The sequence below is a fragment of the Lactuca serriola genome, chromosome 6 (genome assembly GCF_051521515.1).
Source record: "Lactuca serriola cultivar US96UC23 chromosome 6, Lser_US96UC23_V15, whole genome shotgun sequence".
Taxonomy (NCBI): domain Eukaryota; kingdom Viridiplantae; phylum Streptophyta; class Magnoliopsida; order Asterales; family Asteraceae; genus Lactuca; species Lactuca serriola.
Genome location: NC_136413.1, coordinates 180,110,460 through 180,132,769, shown reverse-complemented (window position 1 = coordinate 180,132,769; position 22,310 = coordinate 180,110,460). Strand labels below are relative to the sequence as shown.

The window sequence follows — 22,310 nt, the reverse complement described above, 5'->3', positions numbered from 1 at the left end:
CCTCGATAAACCAAAGAAGCAGAAACCTCGTGTTCGTTGGCGATAGAGACTCGCAACGGACACTCTAGCTCTCCTACAGTCAAACCGAACTCCCTACTAAACAATAAAGAGACAAACGACTGACTTGCCCCCAAGTCAAATAATACCAAAGCATGGAAGGAGTTCACTAAAAATGTACCTAATCATAGGTACAAACACATATAAGCATAAAACAAATATAATCAACAAGATAAGGGATATAAACATACCAGCAACCACATCTGGTGATGTCCTGGCCTCCTCGGCTGTAAGCTGAAAGGCACGTCCCCAAGCCTTCGAACGCTCTGCTCTACCCTGACTCCCATCACGAATCCTCAGTGTAGTTGGCGCTGGAGCTTGCGCCGGCCTGACAATGAGCAGTGGACAGTTGGTCTTCATGTGACCGACCTGATCGCAGTGGTAACAGATCCTCGTATCCTAAATCGGGGTTGGTTGGCGACAATCCCTCGCAAAGTGCCCCTCCTTGCCGCATTTTCGGCACACACTACCCGATCTACAAACTCCTGAATGACCCTTCCCGCACTTCCCACAAGTACGGCCGTGTTAGCCCCCATATATAGAATCAATGGTCTTGGACCACTTTGGCGCAGGCTACGACTGCGCCAGGGCCTGCCTCTGTTCCCACAGTTGTAACTCAATCTCAAATTCACGCTGCTTAGCGGCCTCCTTTAACTCCAGCAATATATCACAACGTTGGGTAGCAACAAACTGTCAGATGTCAGTCTCGAGCATGCTTAGATAACGTGTCATCTAAGCCTACTCAGAAGCAAACTCCACGCAAAACATCGCCCTCTCAGTGAACATACGGGTGATCTTCGTCACCATCTCCACACCCTGCCTCAAATCCAGAAACTCATGTGCCAGTTGCTCGCGCTCAACCAATGGAATGTGGAGAGCGTGGAACATATCCCTGAACTACTCCCAAGTAACTGGAACTCTCTGATCATTAGTGTAGGACCTTGTCATCGACCTCCACCAGTCCTTTGCCCCAGACCTCAGCAAATTCAGGGCACATCTGACCTTCTGGTCAGCAGGACATGATCATGTGAAGAAGCATCCCTCCACATCGGATAGCCACCTCATGGCTATAATCGGGTCCTAAATCCCCACAAAAGTTGGGGGTTTTGTGTTATCAAAGTCCCGGTACTGAAAAGCCTGACTAGCTCCTCCCCTTGTCGCCGTTACAACTGCTAAAGTTGTTGTGGAGTCATCTCAGCAATGGCTGCATAGCGCTCGTCAAAGTACTCAACCATGACAGTCTTAATAGACCCAAACATCTCCGACAACTATGCCCATAACAGAGTAGCAACCTCATCATGTAGGATCTCTCGAATCCTGGCATCCAACTCATCCGACCTCATCTGACCAATGACCTCGGGCACTGCGGGTCTCTCCTGACCGCCATCTCCTGATCCTGATCCAGATCTAGTCACAAAGCGGCTAGTAACCACCATGCTAAAAAATATACCAGGAAGATATCAGAAATTCCATATAATAATCTGGAAACCGACTCCCAACAAAGCCCTAGGGGTTGTGACTTCCTTGCTATGCGTATGGGTCCTGTGCTTTCAGTAGTACGGGCCCATACTACCCTCCACACCTACCCATATTTGTCTCAAGTATCATCACAACGCCCTAACAATATACATAAGCATGGTACACATTCAATCCTCACACCTAAAGGAAGGCTAAATATCTTGTAACTTGCCTACTGACCCCGCACAACCCACCCATGAAACTTCCACCAACCCTGCAACACTCGTGTATGCTAGTCATACATATCGTTGGACCCTATAGACTTTCGAATACCTGATACTACCCCAAGCCCTTCATCAAACAAGAACATAAAATAAGGCCAAATAAAACATTCCAAGGCTATATGATCTTAATTATGTACAGTCGTAATGCATACACTAAGCAACTATAGTAATGATGTCAATTTCATATAAGGAAAAACCCTAGGCTATCAGGCATCATATAATCATACAATTTTATCATGCAATTCCTGAAGATCCCTAGCCTAGTACTAGCATGTTGTTATAACATATCACAAAATCAAATAATCCGTAAGGTATTTTGGGGTCTACTTACTGGCTCCAGCTGATCGTACACTTGCATCCTCCTTTAGTATTTTGAAAACCATTTGAAAAATTATTTTAAAATCTTGTCCTTAGTTAGAGACTGGATACACACGAGTGTTTCCTCCAATTCACTCAAACCAAGGCTCTGATACCAACTTGTAACACCCATAAAAATCATGTCAATTCAAAACTTTTTAAATCATTTAAAAACCAATAACTATTACAAATTTGTTTTCAAAATGGTTTCATGTCAGAGTATCCCATAATCAAATCATAAAAATATAAGGAGGTGCATAATCATGCCTTCGCCTTCCCGCGGTCATCATAAGTACCTGAAACATAATCAACAACTGTAAACCGGAAGCTTAGTGAATTTCCCCCCAAAATACCAACGCCATACAAACCATAATTATATCATATAAACAAACAGCACGCATAATCAGATATCAGCCTGACTGGACTGCCTCACAGGGCCATCATTCTATCTGGACTGCTCTTTGAGCCATCGACACGTCTGGACCGCCTCTTAGGACCTTTAGCCTATTCGGACCACTCACCGGGCCTTTGGCCTGACTAGTATTCCCTACCGGGCCTGCAGTTTATCTGGTCCGCCTTGGGTATGTTGGCCTTCAGCACAAAGCAGGTCTGACTCAACCCAACCCCCAAATCAAACAATCATGTGCACATAAATATCATACTCTAGCATATATAATAGTAAAACTGATCTAACTGATCACTAATCATAGCATCATCCTATATACCAGGATACCGACCTAATAGATCACTAACATAGTATCATCCTATACACCATGATACCGACCTAACAGGTCACTAGCATAGCATCATCATATACACCATGATACCGACCTAACAGGTCACTAGCATATCAACATGCAATAAACCCGAATACAAATCCGAAAAGGGTCAGCATTGGTGCCTTCGACCCTATTAGTATAGTGAGGACAACTCACCTCACAAGTAGCTCGGGATGATAAATGTCAAACTCCCCAAATACAGCTCCAAACTCAATCACCTATACCCACCAATGATCCACTTTCATAAATTCCCAAATTACTAAAATACCCCCAGAAGTCAAATTGGTCAAGTCTTGGTCAAAGTCAAAGTCAATAGTCAAGGTCAACAATCCATGTTGACCCAACTCGTCGAGTGTAGCCCTCTGAATCGTCGAGTTCTTCTAGAACTCGAGAAATCGTGAAAACCCTAGTTGACTCGCCGAGTTTCCAGACAGCTCGTCGAGTCCATGCAGTGTCCAAATGTCGAGAAAAACCCTAATTAACTCGTCAAGTCATCTCACTGACTTGTCGGGTCCATGCAGAACCAATACAGGCAATCTTCATCCAACTCATTGAGTTGACCATGTAACTCATCGAGTCTCTTTAGTATCTTTCTTGTTTAGATGCTTTTAAGCAAGACCAAAGCTCCAAATTGCAGATCTAGCCTCCTAGGGCATGGTTTCCACATAAACTTGCAAATTTTACCTGCATGCAAGGTCTTAAATGCCAAAACCAAGCTAAGGGAGAGGTTTAAGCCAAAGAGAAGGTCCAAAGCTTGATAAATTCAATAACTTTATGACTATAAGGACTTAGAGGAGTCCAGATCTGAAGTTACAACTTCAGATCATGCCCAATACCCGAAATGATCCACAAATATGCTAAAAATGGCCTTAAACCCAAGAATAAGGAGATCTAACACTAGAATGATCAAGGTAACATCTTGTTACCTACAAATGGAAGCCAAAATGATGTAAATGCTGGATCTACAAGCTCCTTCCGATTCCAAGCTTCTCAACCTTAAAACTTCTTCAACAATGCACCAAAACACTCTCTTAGCCTCACAAGCACAAATGAGTAGTAAAGAACGACTAGGGTTTCCTTCTCTGGGTAATGAGGTGATAAAGGAGGCTAGAGGATGCGGGTTAAGTCCTTTAAATAAGGTGCAAACCCTAAAAATTAGGGTTTTTCCATTCAGCTCCTACTCGTCGAGTTGGGGTCCTCCAACTCATCGAGTAGACCTCATAAATTACGTGGCGTCGTGGCCTGATCTGCTTCTACACGACGAGTTGGGGCATCCAACTCATCGAGTAGGTCTAAGAATGTGACTATAAGCTTTAAATTTTATACCTGGAGTAGGGTTGTAACAAAGAGTTTTTATATTCAAGGTATTTTTTTAAAATCATGACTCTAAAATGCAGTAATTGTTTTAAATTAGGGAAAATGACTTATAACCATGTTTCAAAATCGTTTAAAAAGCACAATTTAAGTTTGATATGTTCAAAATATACCATCAAAATAAAGCCTTTGTACAAAAAACATCAATGAACTACATAATTTGTTCAAATTTCACCTTAAGGTAATCGAAAATTACCGGTAAAAATAATTAAATGACAAAAAAAATTGACTCTGGAGGGTAACTAGGTTTTAAAATCGTTCAAAAAACACCACTGAATTGTAACTTTAACTGAAATCCTTATCATGTATTTCTCTTATATATTTGATTGGTTATGTGATTCGTCTTTTGAATATATATATATATATATATATATATATATATATATATATATATATATATATATATATGTGTGTGTGTGTGTGTGTGTGTGTGTGTGTGGTGTGTGTGTGTAAGTTTTTTCTACGGGTAGTATAACAATCTTGAGCAATACATTTTTTTAATATGCATGCTAATTTGTAATGCAACTACAATAGTGTCTTAATTAATATTTATGCATATTTGTAATGTGGTGAAATCTACTTGTTGTGTACATCTCGCCTAGCTACAGGTCATGACTAAACTGGAATGAATTGTAAACTATTATGCATCTTCCGATTTTTATAAATCTCATTCCTTGAGCGATTTATGGACATTTACCCCATTGTTTTCACAAATTTCAGTCGTCCGTTCTTGAAGAAGCTCTATTTTTAAAGGAAAGATATATCAACTAATGTCATGTTACTAATTATTATGCCATAACACCAATAATTAGGCCAAGTTATCCTTTAACCTACAAGAGGTGGTTACCTGTGGGTAACCTTTGAAAAAAAAATGTATAATTTTATCGGTGTTTTTTTGTACAAAAACCTTACTTGGATGATGTTTTTTGAAGAGATCAAACTTCGACAGTGTTTTTTGAACAATTTTAAAACATAGTTACACTACAGAGTCATTTCTTTTTTGTTTTTTTCCTTTAATTATCTTTTACCGAATACCATATGATTAAATTTGAACAAAGTATGTAGTTCGTTGGTGCTTTTTGTACAAAAACTTTACTTGGATGGTGTTTTTTAAACAAATCAAACATCAAACATAAATGATGTTATTTGAACCATTTTGAAACATAATTACCCTGATAAGTTATTTTCCCTTTAAATTGTTAAAAAAATCTTTAAATATATATAATATTTTAACCAAATAAATTTTTTATAAAGTGCATAGAAATTCACCATTTTTAGTTTTACCATTTAACCGGTCATTATCCCTGCCTTTTTTCCCTTCTTTGCAGCTCGAACGGCACCACAAGACATTGCTCTCAATTTCACTTTCTTCGTGTTAGTTGCTCCGATCATCCTCTTTTCTAATTACCATCACACCTTCCGGGAAGATCAAACCCGATAACTCAGTTTCTTAAACCCCTATATTTCCCCCAATTCGCTTTTGTATTGCTCCGTCATCAAGATTGTCGGAGAAAACCCTAATTTTGGTTGCCCACTTTTGGAAAATTCATTCATCCTTTCGCTTACTCTGAGAACTTTGGTGTATTTATAATGCGATATACAGTTTGAGATATGAATACTGATTGAATGACGAATTTCGAAGCTCTTGATTTGAAAGAAGAGTCCGATGTTCCTGAACCTGCTGTTAGAATTATGAGCAAGGTAGAAAACTTGAATGATACCGTTGACCAGTGTACATTCATGGAGACTAGTAAGTTCTCGCTTCTTAAACTCATATATGTTGGTGATCTTTGTGTTCTTGAACTTGATTCATGGCTTATTCGTGGTAGTATGTGTTACTTCCGCTTTTAACTAGAGATGCAATTTGACGTTTGAGCTCAAACAGATAGATTTTCAACTTTGGAATTCTATTATTGAATCTTTTTTCTTTGTGAAAAATATTATGTTAACTTTAGAAAAGAAAAAAAAGACTGAAGGCATCGTTTGTGGTTTGCTTTATACAGAGACCCTGCTATTGTCTCATTTTTGTAAATATATCTTCCTGGTGGAGATTAATCATCTTCCATGTTTGTATTTCAATACAATCAACATTAAACTGTCAGCAAATATGATCTTCTGCTTGATTGGTACCTTATTCATATGATGTTACTTTTTGCAGAACAATTCCCTGAACCCGATTTAGAAAAAATTGAAGATGAGGCAATACCTGATTCAGTTGATGCTATTAGTGTCATCCAAGAACTTCCTGTATGTCATTCAGGATCTGGAATTAATTTATCTGGACCAGATGTTAATGCAGTCCCTGAAGCAGAGATTCTTGTATGCACTTCATCAGCTTTACCTAGCAACTGCAACTTAAATTCATCAGAGCCTGTACATGTTAACGATTCATCTTTAAAATCCAAAAGTCCATAAATGTTGAAGCTTGCTAACATAAACTGATCTGGCTGTAGGATGAAGCAGCTAATGTGGATCCACATGAACATGGAAATCTGTATCAGAGATCTTTATCAACTTCTTGTGGTATTGCTGAAGATGATGGTAACTGTTGTATCTTTTTACTTGAAAGTATCTTCAACCATGACAATTTTTGGGGCCCTTATGTTACTGGTTTAATAAACCTTGATTTATCCATTTAAATGTTAAAATTCTTTTCTGTCAGGTGTTTTCTTCGGATCACCTTCAGATCATTGCACGGATGAATTGGAAATGGTGAGCACTCTTTTGACTGATGTTTCAATTGTGGATTGTCTTTCACTTTTAGTATTCTTTTTAATGATTACAGGACACCGAAGATTTAGCAGTCATCTTCTATCCTGATCATATGGTGTATGGTGATAGTTATTGTACAGATTGTGTTTTAACTTTCACTAGCAGTTGCATCAAAATAGAGGGTTCAGGTTCAACTGTAGATGGAGATGACAAAATCTTTAAATTACAGTGGGATATTCAGGATTTAGTTCATATCAAATCTCATTGGTATGAGCTGGTAAGACCACATTGAGCTTTTAACATTATTTATGTCCCTATTCTTTAGGGTTTGGAATTATTGTACTTTGAATTTTATGCAGGTTGAGATGGCAATGGTGACAATTCATGTACTTACTGAAGATACATTACAGCCTGAAAATGTTGAATGCACTTCAGGTTAGATAATCATTATTTTATTTTTTTGTGAAAGTGTTCTCGTATTGTTTTACCTGTCCATTTTTCAATTAAAGAATAATTATACGTCTATTTTATGTAATTCAGGTGCTGAATTGAAGTTTGCAATCATGGGCACCAACTGGTTTGGGAAACAAGAAGCAATCACAACTTTAAATGTTGCATACAAAACTTTATGGAGCAGTATGCTTGAGTTAGAGTGAGTTTTTTGGCAACATCTTTGAATTTTCGGTTTTTATCCTTTGAATTATTATCAATCTTGATCTTTATTTCATTAAATCAGTCATTTATTTGAATCTTAATTAAGTAACTTGGTATATTCATATGGGATTATTGTTGCAGGGACACTGTTCTTGGACAAATCAAAGCACCTTTTACAAAGTATTTTCCCAAGTAAGTGCAAAAAGATTTCTTTTGGCAAAGTTTCATATCAATTTTGATCCTTGTGTTAACTTTAACACCCCTTTTGTTAAATTAATAAAAATTACATGGATTTTATATTTCATTGGATGATTTGCAGTTTTGACCAGCCTTTTGAAGAAGTTATATATCCAAAAGGAGATGTTGATGCTGTTTCCATTAGTAAGAGAGATGTTGATTTGCTGCTACCAGACACTTTTGTCAATGACACTATCATTGACTTTTATGTCAAGTATGTTTATCTTACTTATTTGATGGAATAAATTACTTTCATAACAATCCATATTACAAATATAAAAACTTAAAATGTACATCAGACTAGAAATCATTACATATGAAATTGTCTTCTAAATTTCTAACTGATGATAGATACTTGAAGAACAAAATCAGGCCTGAAGAAAGACAGAGGTTTCATTTTTTCAATAGTTTTTTCTTCCGGAAGCTAGCTGACCCAGAAAAAGAACCTCTTGATGCCCTTGAAGGGAAAACAGCTTTTCAACGCGTAAGAAAGTGGACACGAAAAGTTAATCTTTTTGAGAAAGATTTTGTCTTTATTCCTGTAAATTACAAGTAAGTTGGAAATCAGTTTGCTTTCTAGACATTTCATTTTAGCAGTTGACAATTATTTCTGTTGTTTAACAGCTATCATTGGAGTCTTATCGTGATGTGTCATCTTGGGGAAGTCGCGACATACAAGGGTATATCTGTCATTTCTCGTTGACATCTTCATGTATGTTATGAGGCATGGTTATCCCTTTTTTCTAATGTCATAATCTGGTTTATAGATGAAGAAGATGTTACTGAGTTGCTTAAAGTGCCATGTGTTCTGCATATGGATCCTATCAGAGGTAGTCATACTGGCTTGAAAGGTCTTATGCAAAGGTAACATTTTTTTTATTATTATTATATAAACATTTTATTTTATTTTTAAATTATAAACCTTTAAATATGCCATTCTAGCTATCTGAAAGAAGAGTGGAAAGGGAGGCAGCAGGAGGCATCTGAAGATATATCTTCAAGATTCGATAATCTACGCTTTATTTCACTTGAGGTATGTATTATCTGGATAAATGATGTTTCAAAAATATTTGAGAAATGGAAAGGAAAAATATACAAGGGTAAAATTGTGAATTTGTATTAAATTTCTAAAATCTGAATTTTGTGTTGTTTTTGCAGTTACCACAGCAGCCGAATTCATTCGACTGTGGTTTATTCTTGCTCCATTATGCAGAACTTTTCTTGGAGCAAGCCCCGATTAATTTTAATCCATTTAAAATCACAAAAAGTGTCCACTTTGTAAGTAAAAATGTTTGTTATTATTTATATTATTATTAAAATCAATGGTAAATTAGAAATTGAAACCTTTTTCAAGGTTTCATATCGTCGGATTTGGTCCCATAAACCTTGAAATAAGGACCAAAACTGAAAAAGGTTGTGTTTTTAGATTAAATGTGAGAACTCAGAAAGCACAGGGACCATTTATGTAAAAATTAAGTGAGCTGCTGTTTGTGAATGTGACTCAGCTAAATGCGGATTGGTTTCCACCTGCTGATGCATCCTTGAAAAGGGTGGTTATTCAGAGACTGGTGTATGATCTCCTACAACAACCTTATGATGAAGCTGAAGCTCCATCATCCATGGCTGCTGCCAATAAAGCGGCGACAGCTGTCAATTTCTTTGGAGAGATACACAGACACAACAGTCCTTCAAGAAATGGTCAAACTTCTCAAGCAGCAGATGCTGATGATGGAATTGAAATTTCATTGTTGCCATCATTATCTATAACAAGTGATGTGGAAGTGGATCCCACCATATCTTCAAAACCCGGATTTGAACAAGGATCCTTTTTGGCCATGCGGTTTCCATCTTTTAACGAGACAACATTTGATGGCTACAAAGATCCCCTCATGCCACCAATCCAGGTATTTGTAAATTATAATTCTGTTTGAAAGGGTAAAATAGTCATTTAGACCCATCTCATATTGGTGTGTTTGTGTGTGAATTGGTTTCTTGAAACACAGGAAGATGTGGAAACCAGTGTTGGAGAATTTGTTTATGCTCCGACAGGAATCGGAATCGGAATTGGAATTGGAATCGGACAAGAGAACGGAATCACACCCGAAGTCTCAAGTTTGCAATATTCATCTCAAGACTTTGAGCATCAAAACAACAAGTTTGAAACATCGCCGGAAACATCAATTTCTGGGTGTGAAGATTCATTGGAAATCATGAATGGGAGGAGCAATGGCAATGGAATTGATGAACAACAACTCAACTTCAAAGAGATAAGAGACGAACAAAGATTGCCATTGATGGAGCCTGTCGAGATGCTCGATGGAAACATTGATGCCGATGCCGGTGGTCTTACTTTCTCTTTACATCATCGTTCTGAAATGGAAACGGAAACGGAAACGAACGGATGTACTGGTTCCGGTGAGTCCTCTGGAATGGAATCGGATGAACAGCATCCTGCCAAAAGGATGCGGACAACGGAATCGTTTGTTGAAGGTGGGTCCGCTTGTAATTGAATCTAGTGTTAATTTGGGGTCTATCTTGGAAGAGTCGAGATATGTAGAAGCAATTAGAAAGCACATTCAAAACTCAGAACGCATATATTGTTACTTAGATTTGATATTCTATTTCATGGTGTCACTTTTATTTTGGAATGGTCTATTTGTTTGATTAAGAAATATAGATTGTTTAACGTGTTTTGATGATGCGAAATTACTCTTTTCTCCCTCATGGAAATGGTAAACATGCTTTTAAAGTTTACAAAGCTTAACAAACATGTTACAATTTTTTTTTTCAAAATCATATGCATATGTTATACTTAAAAAAATATTTGTATATATTACGTGGCACGTGACATTTATTTGAATTGAAGATTAATCAAAAAGGATTTTGGGATGAGTTTATTATGAATAAAAATATAACTAAAACTTAAAAGCTAAAATATAATATTTTATATTCAGTTTTAATTTAAACATCCAGATCAACAGTTATGTATATACATATGGACTATGGTACGCATAAGGGAGAATGGAGTCGTGGAGCGGTTTGACAGCGGGTTACGCCGGTTACGCCGGTTTGTAATTCCGTGAAAGGCAGCTCCAGCGGACTTGAGAATATATATGCCTGCAGCGGGTCTGCCAACCCGTGACTTTGTGTTTTCAATTCAATGCATGCATTGATTCAATTCAATGGTTCATGAAGAAAAGTTGTATTTTTTTTTTTTTTATATATAACTTTGTATACATTTCACTCGTTTTCAATGCATGCATGTAATTTTGTATTCCACTTCACTCATTTTGCAAGATAATTTTCTCCGAAAAACTTTTCACTTCACTCAATTCTTTCAATTACTTTCAATGGATTCTCAAGGCAAAACTAAACAAATCAGTTCTAACCAAAGACGCAAATCAAGTTAAGATATTCCATTTTCTTCCACAGGATTTCAAAACCCAAACTATCAACAATACCAAACGAAGAAGTCGATAACCTAAATACTAGTATATGAATTGTGCAATGTTGAAACCCACCACTGGCTTCGATCCAATCTTACTGATCAGATTGAATATGCCTACATTTCAACTTTTGATAACTAATTAATTTTAATTGTCGTTTTAGGATTTTAATTATGTTGTCCTTTTTAAGTTTGTTTATTTTTTAATTATCGTGTATTTTTTTTGTAGTGAGGTTTTTTAATTAAATGTTATTTTTAATATTATTTTAGATTTTTTTTTGTTTTAAATTAGCAAAAGTTTATTTTTAAAGAAAAAAAATATTATGTTTTATTTTATTTTATATTTTCTAATTTAATTAAATAAAAAAATAGTGATGTGGCAAGTGAGTTGGGAAAGATAAGGTTTTTATGTGTTGTGAGTTGGAAAAAATGAAAAAGATAAGAGATAAAAACTGATGTGAAGTTGTTGTAGCAGAGAGTTTAGTAGACTGGATGAAACGTTTGGAAAGATTGTTAATTATTATATCGTTCGCAAATCTAAAATAAATGGCTATCCCAACTAAAATACAAAGTCCCTTGCTATGATTGAGTAGTTCTTTAAAGTCTTGTATCAAACTTTAAATTTATAACTTTTAAATGTAAAGCTCATGGAAGGTGACATATAATGGCCATGAGTTGCATGAGTTTGTACCCAAAAATGAAATATTTTTATATAAGTCAAAATGATTTCCATATTAAATAAATAATAATAGAAGTATGAGTATAGTATGGTCTAGGTGGCATGCTCTTGTGATGGTAAACATCACTCCATGTGTATGGCATGGGAAGTATGTCAAAAGAACTCAACTCCCCATGTCGAGTCTCTCTTTTTTATTTTCTTTCTCTTTCTTCTTTTCTTGTCATATTTTTTTAACCATTTTTATTTTATGACACCGCTCCTTCCAGTCTAATCGTCTAATTAACCTTGTCGTTCTCTGTATGATACCAAAGAGTTTGATCACATTAGTCCATCCGGTATACTCTTATGGAGCACCCGTAAAATGATGTGGCATGCAAATCCATGTGTGAATACCATCACATAGTTGTAACTATGACGTGGAGTAGTCAGCTTTACGAAGCTTTATGTGTGTGGAGAGAGAGAGAGAGAGAGAGAGAGAGAGCATGTCCGGAAGCGTGTGTGGAATGGTGTTGTGACAAGGGGATCAACCTCTTCGATCGTACCCACAAACCTTATGGTTATTTGCATAGACGTGATATTAAAGATTGAGAAATGGTTGTTAGAGGAGTATGTGTTTTTGATTTGCATATGATTATTTTGTATATTCACCAAACAAATGAACAATACATTTTGTTCCTGCTCTTGGTTGTTAAAAAAGAACTTGTGTATTACTAGAAGATTACTACAGACCGGATAAATAATCCAAAACAAAATTTTGGTATAAGAGTTTTTTTTTTTTTTGAAAAAATAATTTAAGTTTAAACAAAAAAAAAAGTTTTTTTTACATAACCAACCTAAAAAAAAAGAACAACAATAAATTTAGGCATGTGTTGGTTTTGCATCACGTCGCTAATAAGACTGTAGTGTTAGTGACTTAGTGTATGATTTGGATATTGGATCCAAACAGTGTGGACTAAGATTTCTCAAATTCATAACCCAAACGCTACTACTATCTGCTAGATTTTCTCATCGATCTAAAGTTGATCGATTCGCAAATACGCATTGCAGATTCTGAATACCTTGCGGAAGATGAAGTTTCAGTACCTACAAACCCAGTCACAGAGAGCTGCTTTCGCTGGAATTTTTGTGATCCTTCTCCCCAATTTCTTCCCTAATCTCTTTGATCCTTTGGGACGTGCTTATCCTTCAATGTTTTCGGTACAAATTCCATCTCTATTGATGTGCATATATGCTGCATCATTTCCATGATAACCTCGGACATTTCTTTTGGCCAAGCGGTGTTGTTCATCCATGATTAGGGTTGAGTTTTTATAGCGGAAATGTAAACTATGTGTTGTACTGTTCTGGAACTAAATACCTAAGATTTTAATTGAAATGATAGTGGTAATCAATATGTAGGCATCTTACATATTTGGAGGAAGTATATGACTTTAGAAGCGATCATCCTCAATTGGTTGCTTTGTTCTTTCTTCTCACCATTTAATTAGATTGATTCTTGCTGTGTGTTATAAAGGGGCTTTCTTATTGTAGGAATGGAATGCTCCAAGTCCTAAGCACATTCATTTATTAGAGGGTGCTTTACATCAACAAATTGTGAGTGAGTAGGTGCTAACTTCATCATTTTACAAATGAAATTTATAAGCAATTCACCTCAAAGTTTACCATATATAAATACCTCCTCTATTTCTAGTCAGAGAAACAACAATCTGATATCTGGTCTCCATTGGCTAACCAAGGGTGGAAGCCTTGTGTAGACTCTGCTACTGTCCCATGTAAGTTATAAATTTTAAGCCTCTTCAGTTTTTATCTTTCCATTTTTGCCCCTTAAGTGGTCTAAGCAACTGTAATCATTCTTTAATCTGAATAACAATTTTATTTTTAAGTCGATTCAGAGAAATCCCAGGGCTATATTCAGGTGTTTCTAGATGGAGGATTGAACCAGCAAAGAATGGGGGTTAGTGCTCTTTTATCTCTTGAACTACATAAGAAACAAAAAAACTCATAACATTCACAAAATTGATCATATATCTATGGAAAAATACAGAACTAATTTTGTTTATCTTGTATTTCTTCTCTAAAATTCTCTTGTCCAAAAGATTTGTGATGCAGTTGCTGTTGCTAAAATCTTAAACGCAACACTGGTAATCCCACACCTCGAAGTAAATCCTGTGTGGCAAGATTCAAGGTATATAAAACTCCACTATATTGGCTTCTTTTTCCTGTTTATTTAGGTCTCAACTCTGACAACTCACAAAACTTATAAAAAAGTGCATATTATGTGCAGTTCTTTCACGGATATATTTGATGTTGATCACTTTATTGAGGTCTTGAAAAATGAAGTCTCCATAGTTAAAGAGGTTCCCAGCAAATACTCATGGAGCACAAGGGAGTATTATGGCACAGGCATACGACCTACTAGAATTAAAATAGCCCCTGTTCATGCTTCTGCTAATTGGTATTTGGAAAATGTTCTTCCAATGCTAAATAGGTTTGTCATGATCCTTCTTTTATCCGTCTGTTAGTTTGGTAAAATGACGACTCTGCCCTTATATACCACCACAGGGACTACACCTGAAAAAAAAAACAGGCGAAATTGATTTTTTTTTTTAAATTTATATTTGTTTCAGTCATGGGATTGCTGCCATTGCTCCATTTTCACACCGTTTAGCATTTGATAACCTCCCTGAAGAGATCCAACTTCTTAGATGTAAAGTCAACTTTGAAGCATTAGTTTTTGTCCCCCACATCAGGACACTCGGGGACACCCTTCTTCAACGCCTTCGAACCTCTCCCACTACAAAAACCAAGGGCGAAAATGGAAATGGAAAGTTTATTGTTTTACACCTCCGCTTTGACAAAGTATGTTTCCTTCTTTTTTACCCTTCTCTATCATGATATTTTAACATGAGACTGGACAAACTTTATACTAGGGTGTATAGATAGATATTCGGAGGGTATTCATGTCTTTTGTGATATTTTATTGGACAGGATATGGCTGCGCATTCGGCTTGTGATTTTGGTGGTGGGAAAGCTGAGAAGTTGGCTCTTGCAAAGTATAGGCAAGTGATTTGGCAGGGAAGAGTGGTTAAGACTCAGTTTAGTAATGAGGAGTTGAGACATCAGGGAAGATGTCCATTGACTCCTGAAGAGATTGGATTGGCATTAAGAGCATTGGGATTCAATAATGATACACGCCTCTATCTTGCATCCCATAAGGTAATAAATAAACTTGAATACCTTTTTCGTCCATGAAAAAGACATTATACTTTGGATTTTTATTTTTCTTATTATGACATTTGTACTTCTGTAAAAAAAAAAGGTTTATGGTGGTGAAGCGAGGATCTCTACACTGAGGAAAATGTTTCCGCTTATGGAGGATAAAAAAAGCATTGCCTCTGAGAAAGAACGCGGTCAAGTGGAAGGAAAGGCATCGTTATTAGCTGCAGTTGATTATTATGTCAGCATGCACACAGACATCTTCATCTCTGCTTCCCCAGGCAATATGCACAATGCAATGGTATGTTATAACACCATGTATTTTGTAAGTGTATTTTGAGTTAGTTAAAAACACATGACATGGTATGACATGAATGAATTTTGATTGTTTTCTTCAGCTAGGGTATCGAGCGTACAGGAACATGAAGACTATTAGACCCAACATGGTACTACTGAGTCAGCTTTTTCTAAATGGAACCATGGAGTGGTCCGAGTTTCAGCAGGCTGTGGAAAACGGGCATAAGAACAGACAAGGCCAAATTAGGGTGAGAAAGGAGACACAATCCATATATACATATCCCATCCCGGATTGCATGTGTCATTAATTAATTCTCTGGTGTAAATTAACTTAACATGAATACAATGAAAAGAATTGGAGATGCAAACTTCACATTCAATTTTTCCTCTTACTAAGTTCTATCATATGTGTAATCTATATATGAATGAACTCCTTTCCTTTCTACTTTTTACTTCCTATTCCTAACCGAGGCATTGGCAAACACATACATGCATGAAATTAATAAATGCAACAAACTTTTTATATATAATAAATACAAGTAACGATGATGCAAGCCTATTAAAAACCAGCTCGTGTCACATCTCTAAACACATTCAGATGTCACCTCTTTTCTTGTTCATTTGATGATGTGGTACTGGTACCTGGACCCACGCTACCCACATCATTTTTCTGGTCTTTGCTAGGCGGTGCACCACCCCCATTTAAACAGCTAGCCAATTCCTTCGACTCCGATGATGATGATGATGATGATGATGATGGTGATGGTGTTGGGGGTCCCATCTCATCCTCCTCAATAGGCAACATCCTTTTGGAACCCTCTAAAGCCACACCTAACACAATATTATCTTCCAATGCTGACCTGGCCTTTTCAACTTCCTGTTTTGGACTATTACCACCACCTGACCCAATGGGACTGGGTCCCACGTTTGAGGGTTTTGGGTTGGGATCTGTGATTGGGTCTGGTGTGATGGGTTTGGTGTCTTTTTCTTCGATGTTGGGGTTGGTGGTGGGTCCGGGTCGAGATGAAGGCTTGCTTTTATCTTCACCGTTGATCTTGTAAGATGGTTCGATCAGTAGGAATGGACGGTTTGCAGCCGCGGCTCGGTTATGGCTGAAGATGTCGGAAATCGGGACGTCGTCGTGGTCTGCATCACGGTAGATTCTTTGTACAGTGCGAATGGGTGTCGCCAGACGGGCACGGTGGTGGCTGATTACTCTTAGCAGATCCAGCATTATTGCTTCCTGTTATTAGATTTTATCATTCACCATCACAAGGGTAAAATAGTCATTTCACTCTCCAAGCTCCAAAAAAAAATTGCTTTATTTGGCAATTTGCATCAATCACTTGTAGACACAAGGGTAAGGTGGTCATTTTACCAAAAAATTAAAGTCTTTGTTCATTCAGCATGTTATGGGGAAAAAAAGAAGAAGAAGAAAAAGGCGCTTACCTTGACACAAAGATATTCTTCAAAATGTGATGTTTTAACAAAGCAAGAAATCATAATCTGTCAAACAAAAACAAAGGCAAATGATTTTTAATCGTCTTGTTATGAATAATGCAATATCTGAGAAATGAATGCTAATGAGATTGAGCACACAGCACAGATTGTTATGGGTTGAAACTACGCGAAAAGGGGAATATTGCATTTAATTTGGGCATCCCAAAATCATTTATTTGTGTCTTATGGCATCCTACTTTCATTTCATAATGTTACAGACAAACAGCATTTTTGTTACCCTCAAGGCATTGCTTGTTGAAATCTTTTACCAACTATAGCGTTGTACTTGAAGTTTTTTTCTTTATTAAGACATTATACTCTGAAAAATCCATCCAACTGTTGCTATAATTGGGTATTTCAAAGCACAAGGCTGTAACTGGAGGAAATGAAAGTAGGTTGGTATTTATTGCATTTAAACCTAGGGAGATGAGAAGTGATTGTCACTTTACCAAAAGAGCTTGGTTTTCACGGTCAACATTATCCAAAAACACTCGCCTATGAAGCTTTTGCTGCTCCACTTGAGGATTTTTGGCCAAAACCTTGCGCATATCAGCCACAATGTTCTGCTCCCAAAATAAAATCAGAATCAAACTATGGAGCATATTGCAATTTACATTTTACAAAAAAAATATTACTCACGTTAATTTTGTTGACATCCAAATGGCTGATAGCAAGGTGAGTCTTGATGCGCCAATGAGTTTTTTGGCTTAAATTTCTCACCACGTTCACTGTAAATTGATGATTTGGGATATGAATGGCCTCACGATCATCACCTCTAATCACTGTTGGGGACCACCAACCCACATGCTATATAAACCCACAAAAAAAAATATATGAACTGGATCATGATTCATGACACACTTAATAGTGACAAGACTTAATCTGGAAAGCTATATAGATGGGTGTTCCTTTTTCACTTGATACACAAAGTGCGTCTTAAAAGATAAAGTTAGGCAAAATGAGGCTTTCCTCATTAAGTCCCAATTTTTATTTTTATTTTTATTTTTATTTTTATTTTCATAATCAACTTATTTATGTTTTTCCTTCATTTTTCCACAGTGTGTCTTGTCATTTTTCTCCAACATATTTTAAATTTTACTTATCCAAACAGTACTTAGGACCTGTTTGGTATATGATTGAATGTAACTAAAAAGGAATGGAATGGGTCATTCAAACATATTGTTTTGTTATGTACAATTAGAAACTAAACGAAACTAAATTGATAAATAAAAAATTATTATTATATACAAACATATTCTAATAAAAAAGGGATATATTGCTAAATAAATTATATAAAAACATATTTCATGTCATTTGAAATATATATAGTATGTGTTTCACTTGGTAATACATACCTCAACTGTACCAGAGACTTCATACCCCTGGATTTTTGTTTGAATCCATTCATTTAGTACAAAAGGTCTTGTTGCGTGGATTATGACACTTGAAAGAAAATTAGTAAATATCTACATGAAAATTGAATTAAATAATCATTGAGTCTTGAATAAATTTTTAATTTAAAAAAAAAAAAAAAAGAAGTCATTGTGGTTGTACCTCACGACCTGCAAGTGTAAGCAATACAGTACCAAGACCTCCAGCTGTCACCCACTTCTGAGTGGAGAAACCGAGTAATTCCATGAATAATGAAATAGATGCAACCCACACTGCAGAATAAACAGCTTTTCCCGCAAATTCATAACCCATCTGTATATTAAAAATTAGAGAAAATATAATAATTATATCATGGTTTTAAATAAAAGAAAAAAGAAACAACTCTGCTAAATTCAAGAAATAACAACGTACTTGCATTGATTTGTTTATTATAACATTCTACCTTTCATTTCTTCCTATTACAACATTCTACTTTGATATATCTACCCAATAGAAAGCAATTTTCACTACTATAATTGGGAAGATTTCTCAAAGTATAATGTCCTAATAAGAAAAAGATTGGAAGTATAATGCTATATTGGGTAAATTTATCAAAGTACAATGCCTTAAGAAAACGAATAAATGAAAGTAGGATTCTGTATTTCTTGCATTTAGACCCTATTTTATAAAGCAAAACAAAAGTTCATATGGCACAACATTTCCAATGAATTCAGATATACTAGAGCCATGGAGACATACATTTCTTGCATCACTAGGATCTTTATTCTCTGCAAAGAATTTTTGTGTTTGTTGTATTAAGCTGCCAAAACAAAAGAAGACATCATCTAAACATCAAAAGTGGACATGGAAAACAAAAAATAGATAGGAGTGTTTCATTTTATTAAGAAAAAAGAAATCTAGATATCAATAATCAAAAGCTCATTCCATTCCAACTGTTACCTTGATAAGCAGTATGCAAATGCCAATACTGTTGATAATGAACGTACAAAATTCAAAAGCCTTTGTTTCACAGCTTGGCTTGATGCAGAAGGTAGGATAACTGGTTCCAGGATTCTGTGAATATCAATTACTGTTAAAATTAAATATATGGAATAAAAAAATTTAAAAATATGTAACAATATCCTAGCTGCTAAAAGTTTCTAGAAGGATGTTAGTTTCACCTGCATATAAGTACTGCACCACCCCACAGCAACAAAGGTTGAACATAAGATGTCATCACTTGATATTCTTTACTCTTGTTCCAACTATTATCACTCTTCTATATCAAGTAATCACAATATCAAACTATTAGCCACTTAGGGCATAACAAAACAAGTTGTACTGTGTTTAACATGCATTCTACTAGGACTGAGACTGATGTCAATGGGACAAAAAATTGCAAGGTAAAACAAGGTGGGATAGGAATTCACTCCCAATCTGTTGTCTATGCAAAAGACATAAATGCCCTTCTCATCCCATCATTAAGAAGAACATATACCTGCAGAAAAAGGATCCTGAAGACACGCATTAGAGGTCCAAGACCCCATGCAGCAAAAGCAATAACTCCAACAGCTGGAATCAACTGCACTACAAGAGATCGACCATGAAAAGCTTCATATGACCTGCATTTGATGCAAACAATTCATACATGTAACACCAGAGAGTTAATCAAATATGTCAGGAACTAGATATTGGAAACATAAAGGGAAAAAAAATCACCTTGTTAATACTGTAGCAGCTGTTTTTAATAAAGGAATCTGGTTTCCTCCATTTGGTGAGAAAAGAGATCGACAAACTAAAATGTTACACCTAGTTGGTGTTGGTTTTATTGACTTTTGTAAGGTTAAAAGATGTACACTCCAAGCCTCTTGTAGCTGCATATGCAACAGACTTAATCATGAACAATATACCAAAATAAATGTCATCTTTGAAACTTTGACAAGACATTAGTTTAGACCAAGTGTTTGACTGTTGGTCAAATATCTAAAATACACCTGAACAATTACAAACTTGAGGAATGAAAACATAAGTAACATACCGAGGTATGGGACGAAATACCAGCAGCAAAAATTTGAGTGTGTCCCTTATATCTCTTCCCCTGAAGGAAAATAAAAAGGTTAAAGAAGATGAACTGTGTGAAACTGGAATCTTGGAAGTTTTCTAGTTTGTTATTAATGTTTAGCCATCAACTAATCGGTTATGAGCAAAAGATAAGCAATGATAGATGGATAAAAGTATAAAACCATGCACCTTAGGTCTGCTGTTATATACAGAACTTCTATTGATCCCCAATTCCCGAGAAAACAGCAAAGAACCAGTTGTAGCCATTATGGAGAGATTGAAGACACAAAAAGAAATGCAATATCCTAGAAAACAAAGATGGAATGTAGACTTGGATCCTGCACAAGAAAATATGGGTTCTGCATATATCAGAACAATGTCAAAGCCACCAACAAGTGAAACTCTAAATTGAGCTCTATAAAGTAATATACCAAATTGAACATTGACCAAACCCCTGATACTAATGGAATACTGTATAATACATGTAAATTAGCAGGTAACAGGTGCATTTGTTTGGGAAAATATTTCCTATCAAGTGAACATTTGACTTTAGGAAAACTGAATACTCCTTAGCTTGAAAATGTCACTCCTGCTATTTTTCAGATGTAAAATTTGGTATAGATTTAAATAGAAAAGGTATTACCAACATTACTACATGTGCAGTATTTGTTTGTTAAATCAGATAAGTCTAACACAATTAGCAATTTCTATTAGTGTTTGCTCTTTTACCATTAGATATCACTCTGAACTCGCAGCCAAACTAGTAAAAGCCAAAGGTAAGGGTATAAAAACTTGATAAAGAAGCAAAAAAGACTAGTACAATTTCCATTTCAAGTTGAAGAATGAAGAGTAACCATTCAGCAGTCAAATTGAAGACCTTGGCTATTCCTTCTGAACATATACAGTATCATCAACAGCAACACATTTACAGTCACTCGACAAATCAAGATACATAGTTCAATATATCGTTATCACACTATGAAATGCCAAACAAAGGGATTTATAAATAAATCAAAAACCTAAAACACAAATAAGAATTTGCATATCTGTAACAGTTATAATATTAATCATTAACAATCCACAAAAAACTAGACTAGTGCATCCAAAATTGCTAGAGTATTACAGATAACAATACATTCATCTATAACAATAATCACTTCCATAAAACGAGACATGATACAGTGAATTGATAAAATTGAGCTCAATAAACTATGCACAACAAATCAAAAGAATGAACAAAAACGAATATGAACATTAATCGATAAATTCATCAAATTGAACAAATAATTCACCTGATCACCAACTCCAAGTGAGATCTGAGCGAGATTTCGACGAATTAATTGTATAACAAAACTTTCCGGTGGACTTGTCGACGGCGGAGCTTCGATGAAAGAGAAGAGAGCAAATTCCGATAACTTGCGCCGTTAAGAAACTGACTACTGTTTTGGATAAATGCGTTGTATGGTTGAGTGACGTGGCGGAAAGGGAGAGGGTGGTATCAGCTAACGTGCGCAGTATGTACTCATTTTGATCCTCTTTTCACCGAGTCGCGGAAAATTGGCCACACAAATAGTGGAAAATTTAATACATTTAAATAAACGTGTGGAATTACTTGGTCGGCGTTTTGGGCGGGTATCACCCGACCCAAACCTTCCCTATAAACATGGATTTGCATAATTCAGTTGGAAGTTCGAACAGATAATACTACATGGAGTAGATTTCCTTTAAAGTTCATATTTTTGTAAGAAATAAAAAAAGTAGATAAGGACCTTTATATTAGATTAAGAATTAAGATAAGATGAGTATTTTTTTTCTTTTATAAAAAAGAC

The 22,310-nt window shown here is 35.9% G+C and overlaps 3 protein-coding genes across 6 annotated transcripts; 2 read left to right on the top strand and 1 right to left on the bottom strand.

Annotated features, from left to right (window-relative positions):
- The first annotated feature begins 5,607 nt into the window (after positions 1–5,607).
- Positions 5,608–10,560, top strand: LOC145057477 (putative ubiquitin-like-specific protease 2B). 2 transcript variants are annotated; one of them, XM_079005328.1, is made up of 16 exons: positions 5,608–6,059; positions 6,468–6,628; positions 6,763–6,850; positions 6,972–7,021; positions 7,095–7,298; positions 7,381–7,456; positions 7,562–7,673; positions 7,817–7,867; positions 7,995–8,126; positions 8,264–8,464; positions 8,537–8,592; positions 8,680–8,776; positions 8,855–8,945; positions 9,071–9,190; positions 9,418–9,816; positions 9,916–10,560. In XM_079005328.1, the coding sequence occupies exons 1-16, from the start codon at positions 5,936–5,938 to the stop codon at positions 10,420–10,422; spliced, it is 2,469 nt and encodes an 822-aa protein (XP_078861454.1). In that variant the 5' UTR covers positions 5,608–5,935; the 3' UTR covers positions 10,423–10,560. The 2 variants fall into 2 exon arrangements, with proteins under 2 accessions (XP_078861454.1, XP_078861453.1); XM_079005327.1 differs by having other exon boundaries at positions 6,468–6,682.
- A 2,387-nt stretch (positions 10,561–12,947) lies between these two features.
- Positions 12,948–15,941, top strand: LOC145057476 (O-fucosyltransferase family protein). Its single transcript, XM_079005326.1, has 10 exons — positions 12,948–13,233; positions 13,567–13,629; positions 13,727–13,808; positions 13,920–13,990; positions 14,133–14,221; positions 14,321–14,524; positions 14,664–14,895; positions 15,025–15,252; positions 15,356–15,553; positions 15,651–15,941. Exons 1-10 carry the CDS (start codon positions 13,105–13,107, stop codon positions 15,855–15,857), a joined length of 1,503 nt encoding a protein of 500 aa, XP_078861452.1. The 5' UTR covers positions 12,948–13,104; the 3' UTR covers positions 15,858–15,941.
- LOC145057475 (mechanosensitive ion channel protein 2, chloroplastic-like) lies at positions 15,896–22,040 on the bottom strand. Of its 3 annotated transcripts, none has more exons than XM_079005325.1 (14): positions 21,774–22,040; positions 20,671–20,819; positions 20,459–20,518; positions 20,140–20,294; positions 19,919–20,042; positions 19,602–19,696; positions 19,381–19,494; positions 19,180–19,240; positions 18,604–18,753; positions 18,405–18,515; positions 17,689–17,856; positions 17,499–17,612; positions 16,999–17,055; positions 15,896–16,792 (listed from the first exon to the last, which is right to left on the bottom strand). In XM_079005325.1, exons 2-14 carry the CDS (start codon positions 20,746–20,748, stop codon positions 16,151–16,153), a joined length of 1,929 nt encoding a protein of 642 aa, XP_078861451.1. In that variant the 5' UTR covers positions 20,749–20,819; positions 21,774–22,040; the 3' UTR covers positions 15,896–16,150. The 3 variants fall into 3 exon arrangements, with proteins under 3 accessions (XP_078861451.1, XP_078861450.1, XP_078861449.1); XM_079005324.1 differs by having other exon boundaries at positions 19,602–19,699; positions 20,671–20,840; positions 21,774–22,039; XM_079005323.1 differs by having other exon boundaries at positions 19,602–19,699; positions 21,774–22,039.
- Between the last annotated feature and the right edge of the window lie 270 nt (positions 22,041–22,310).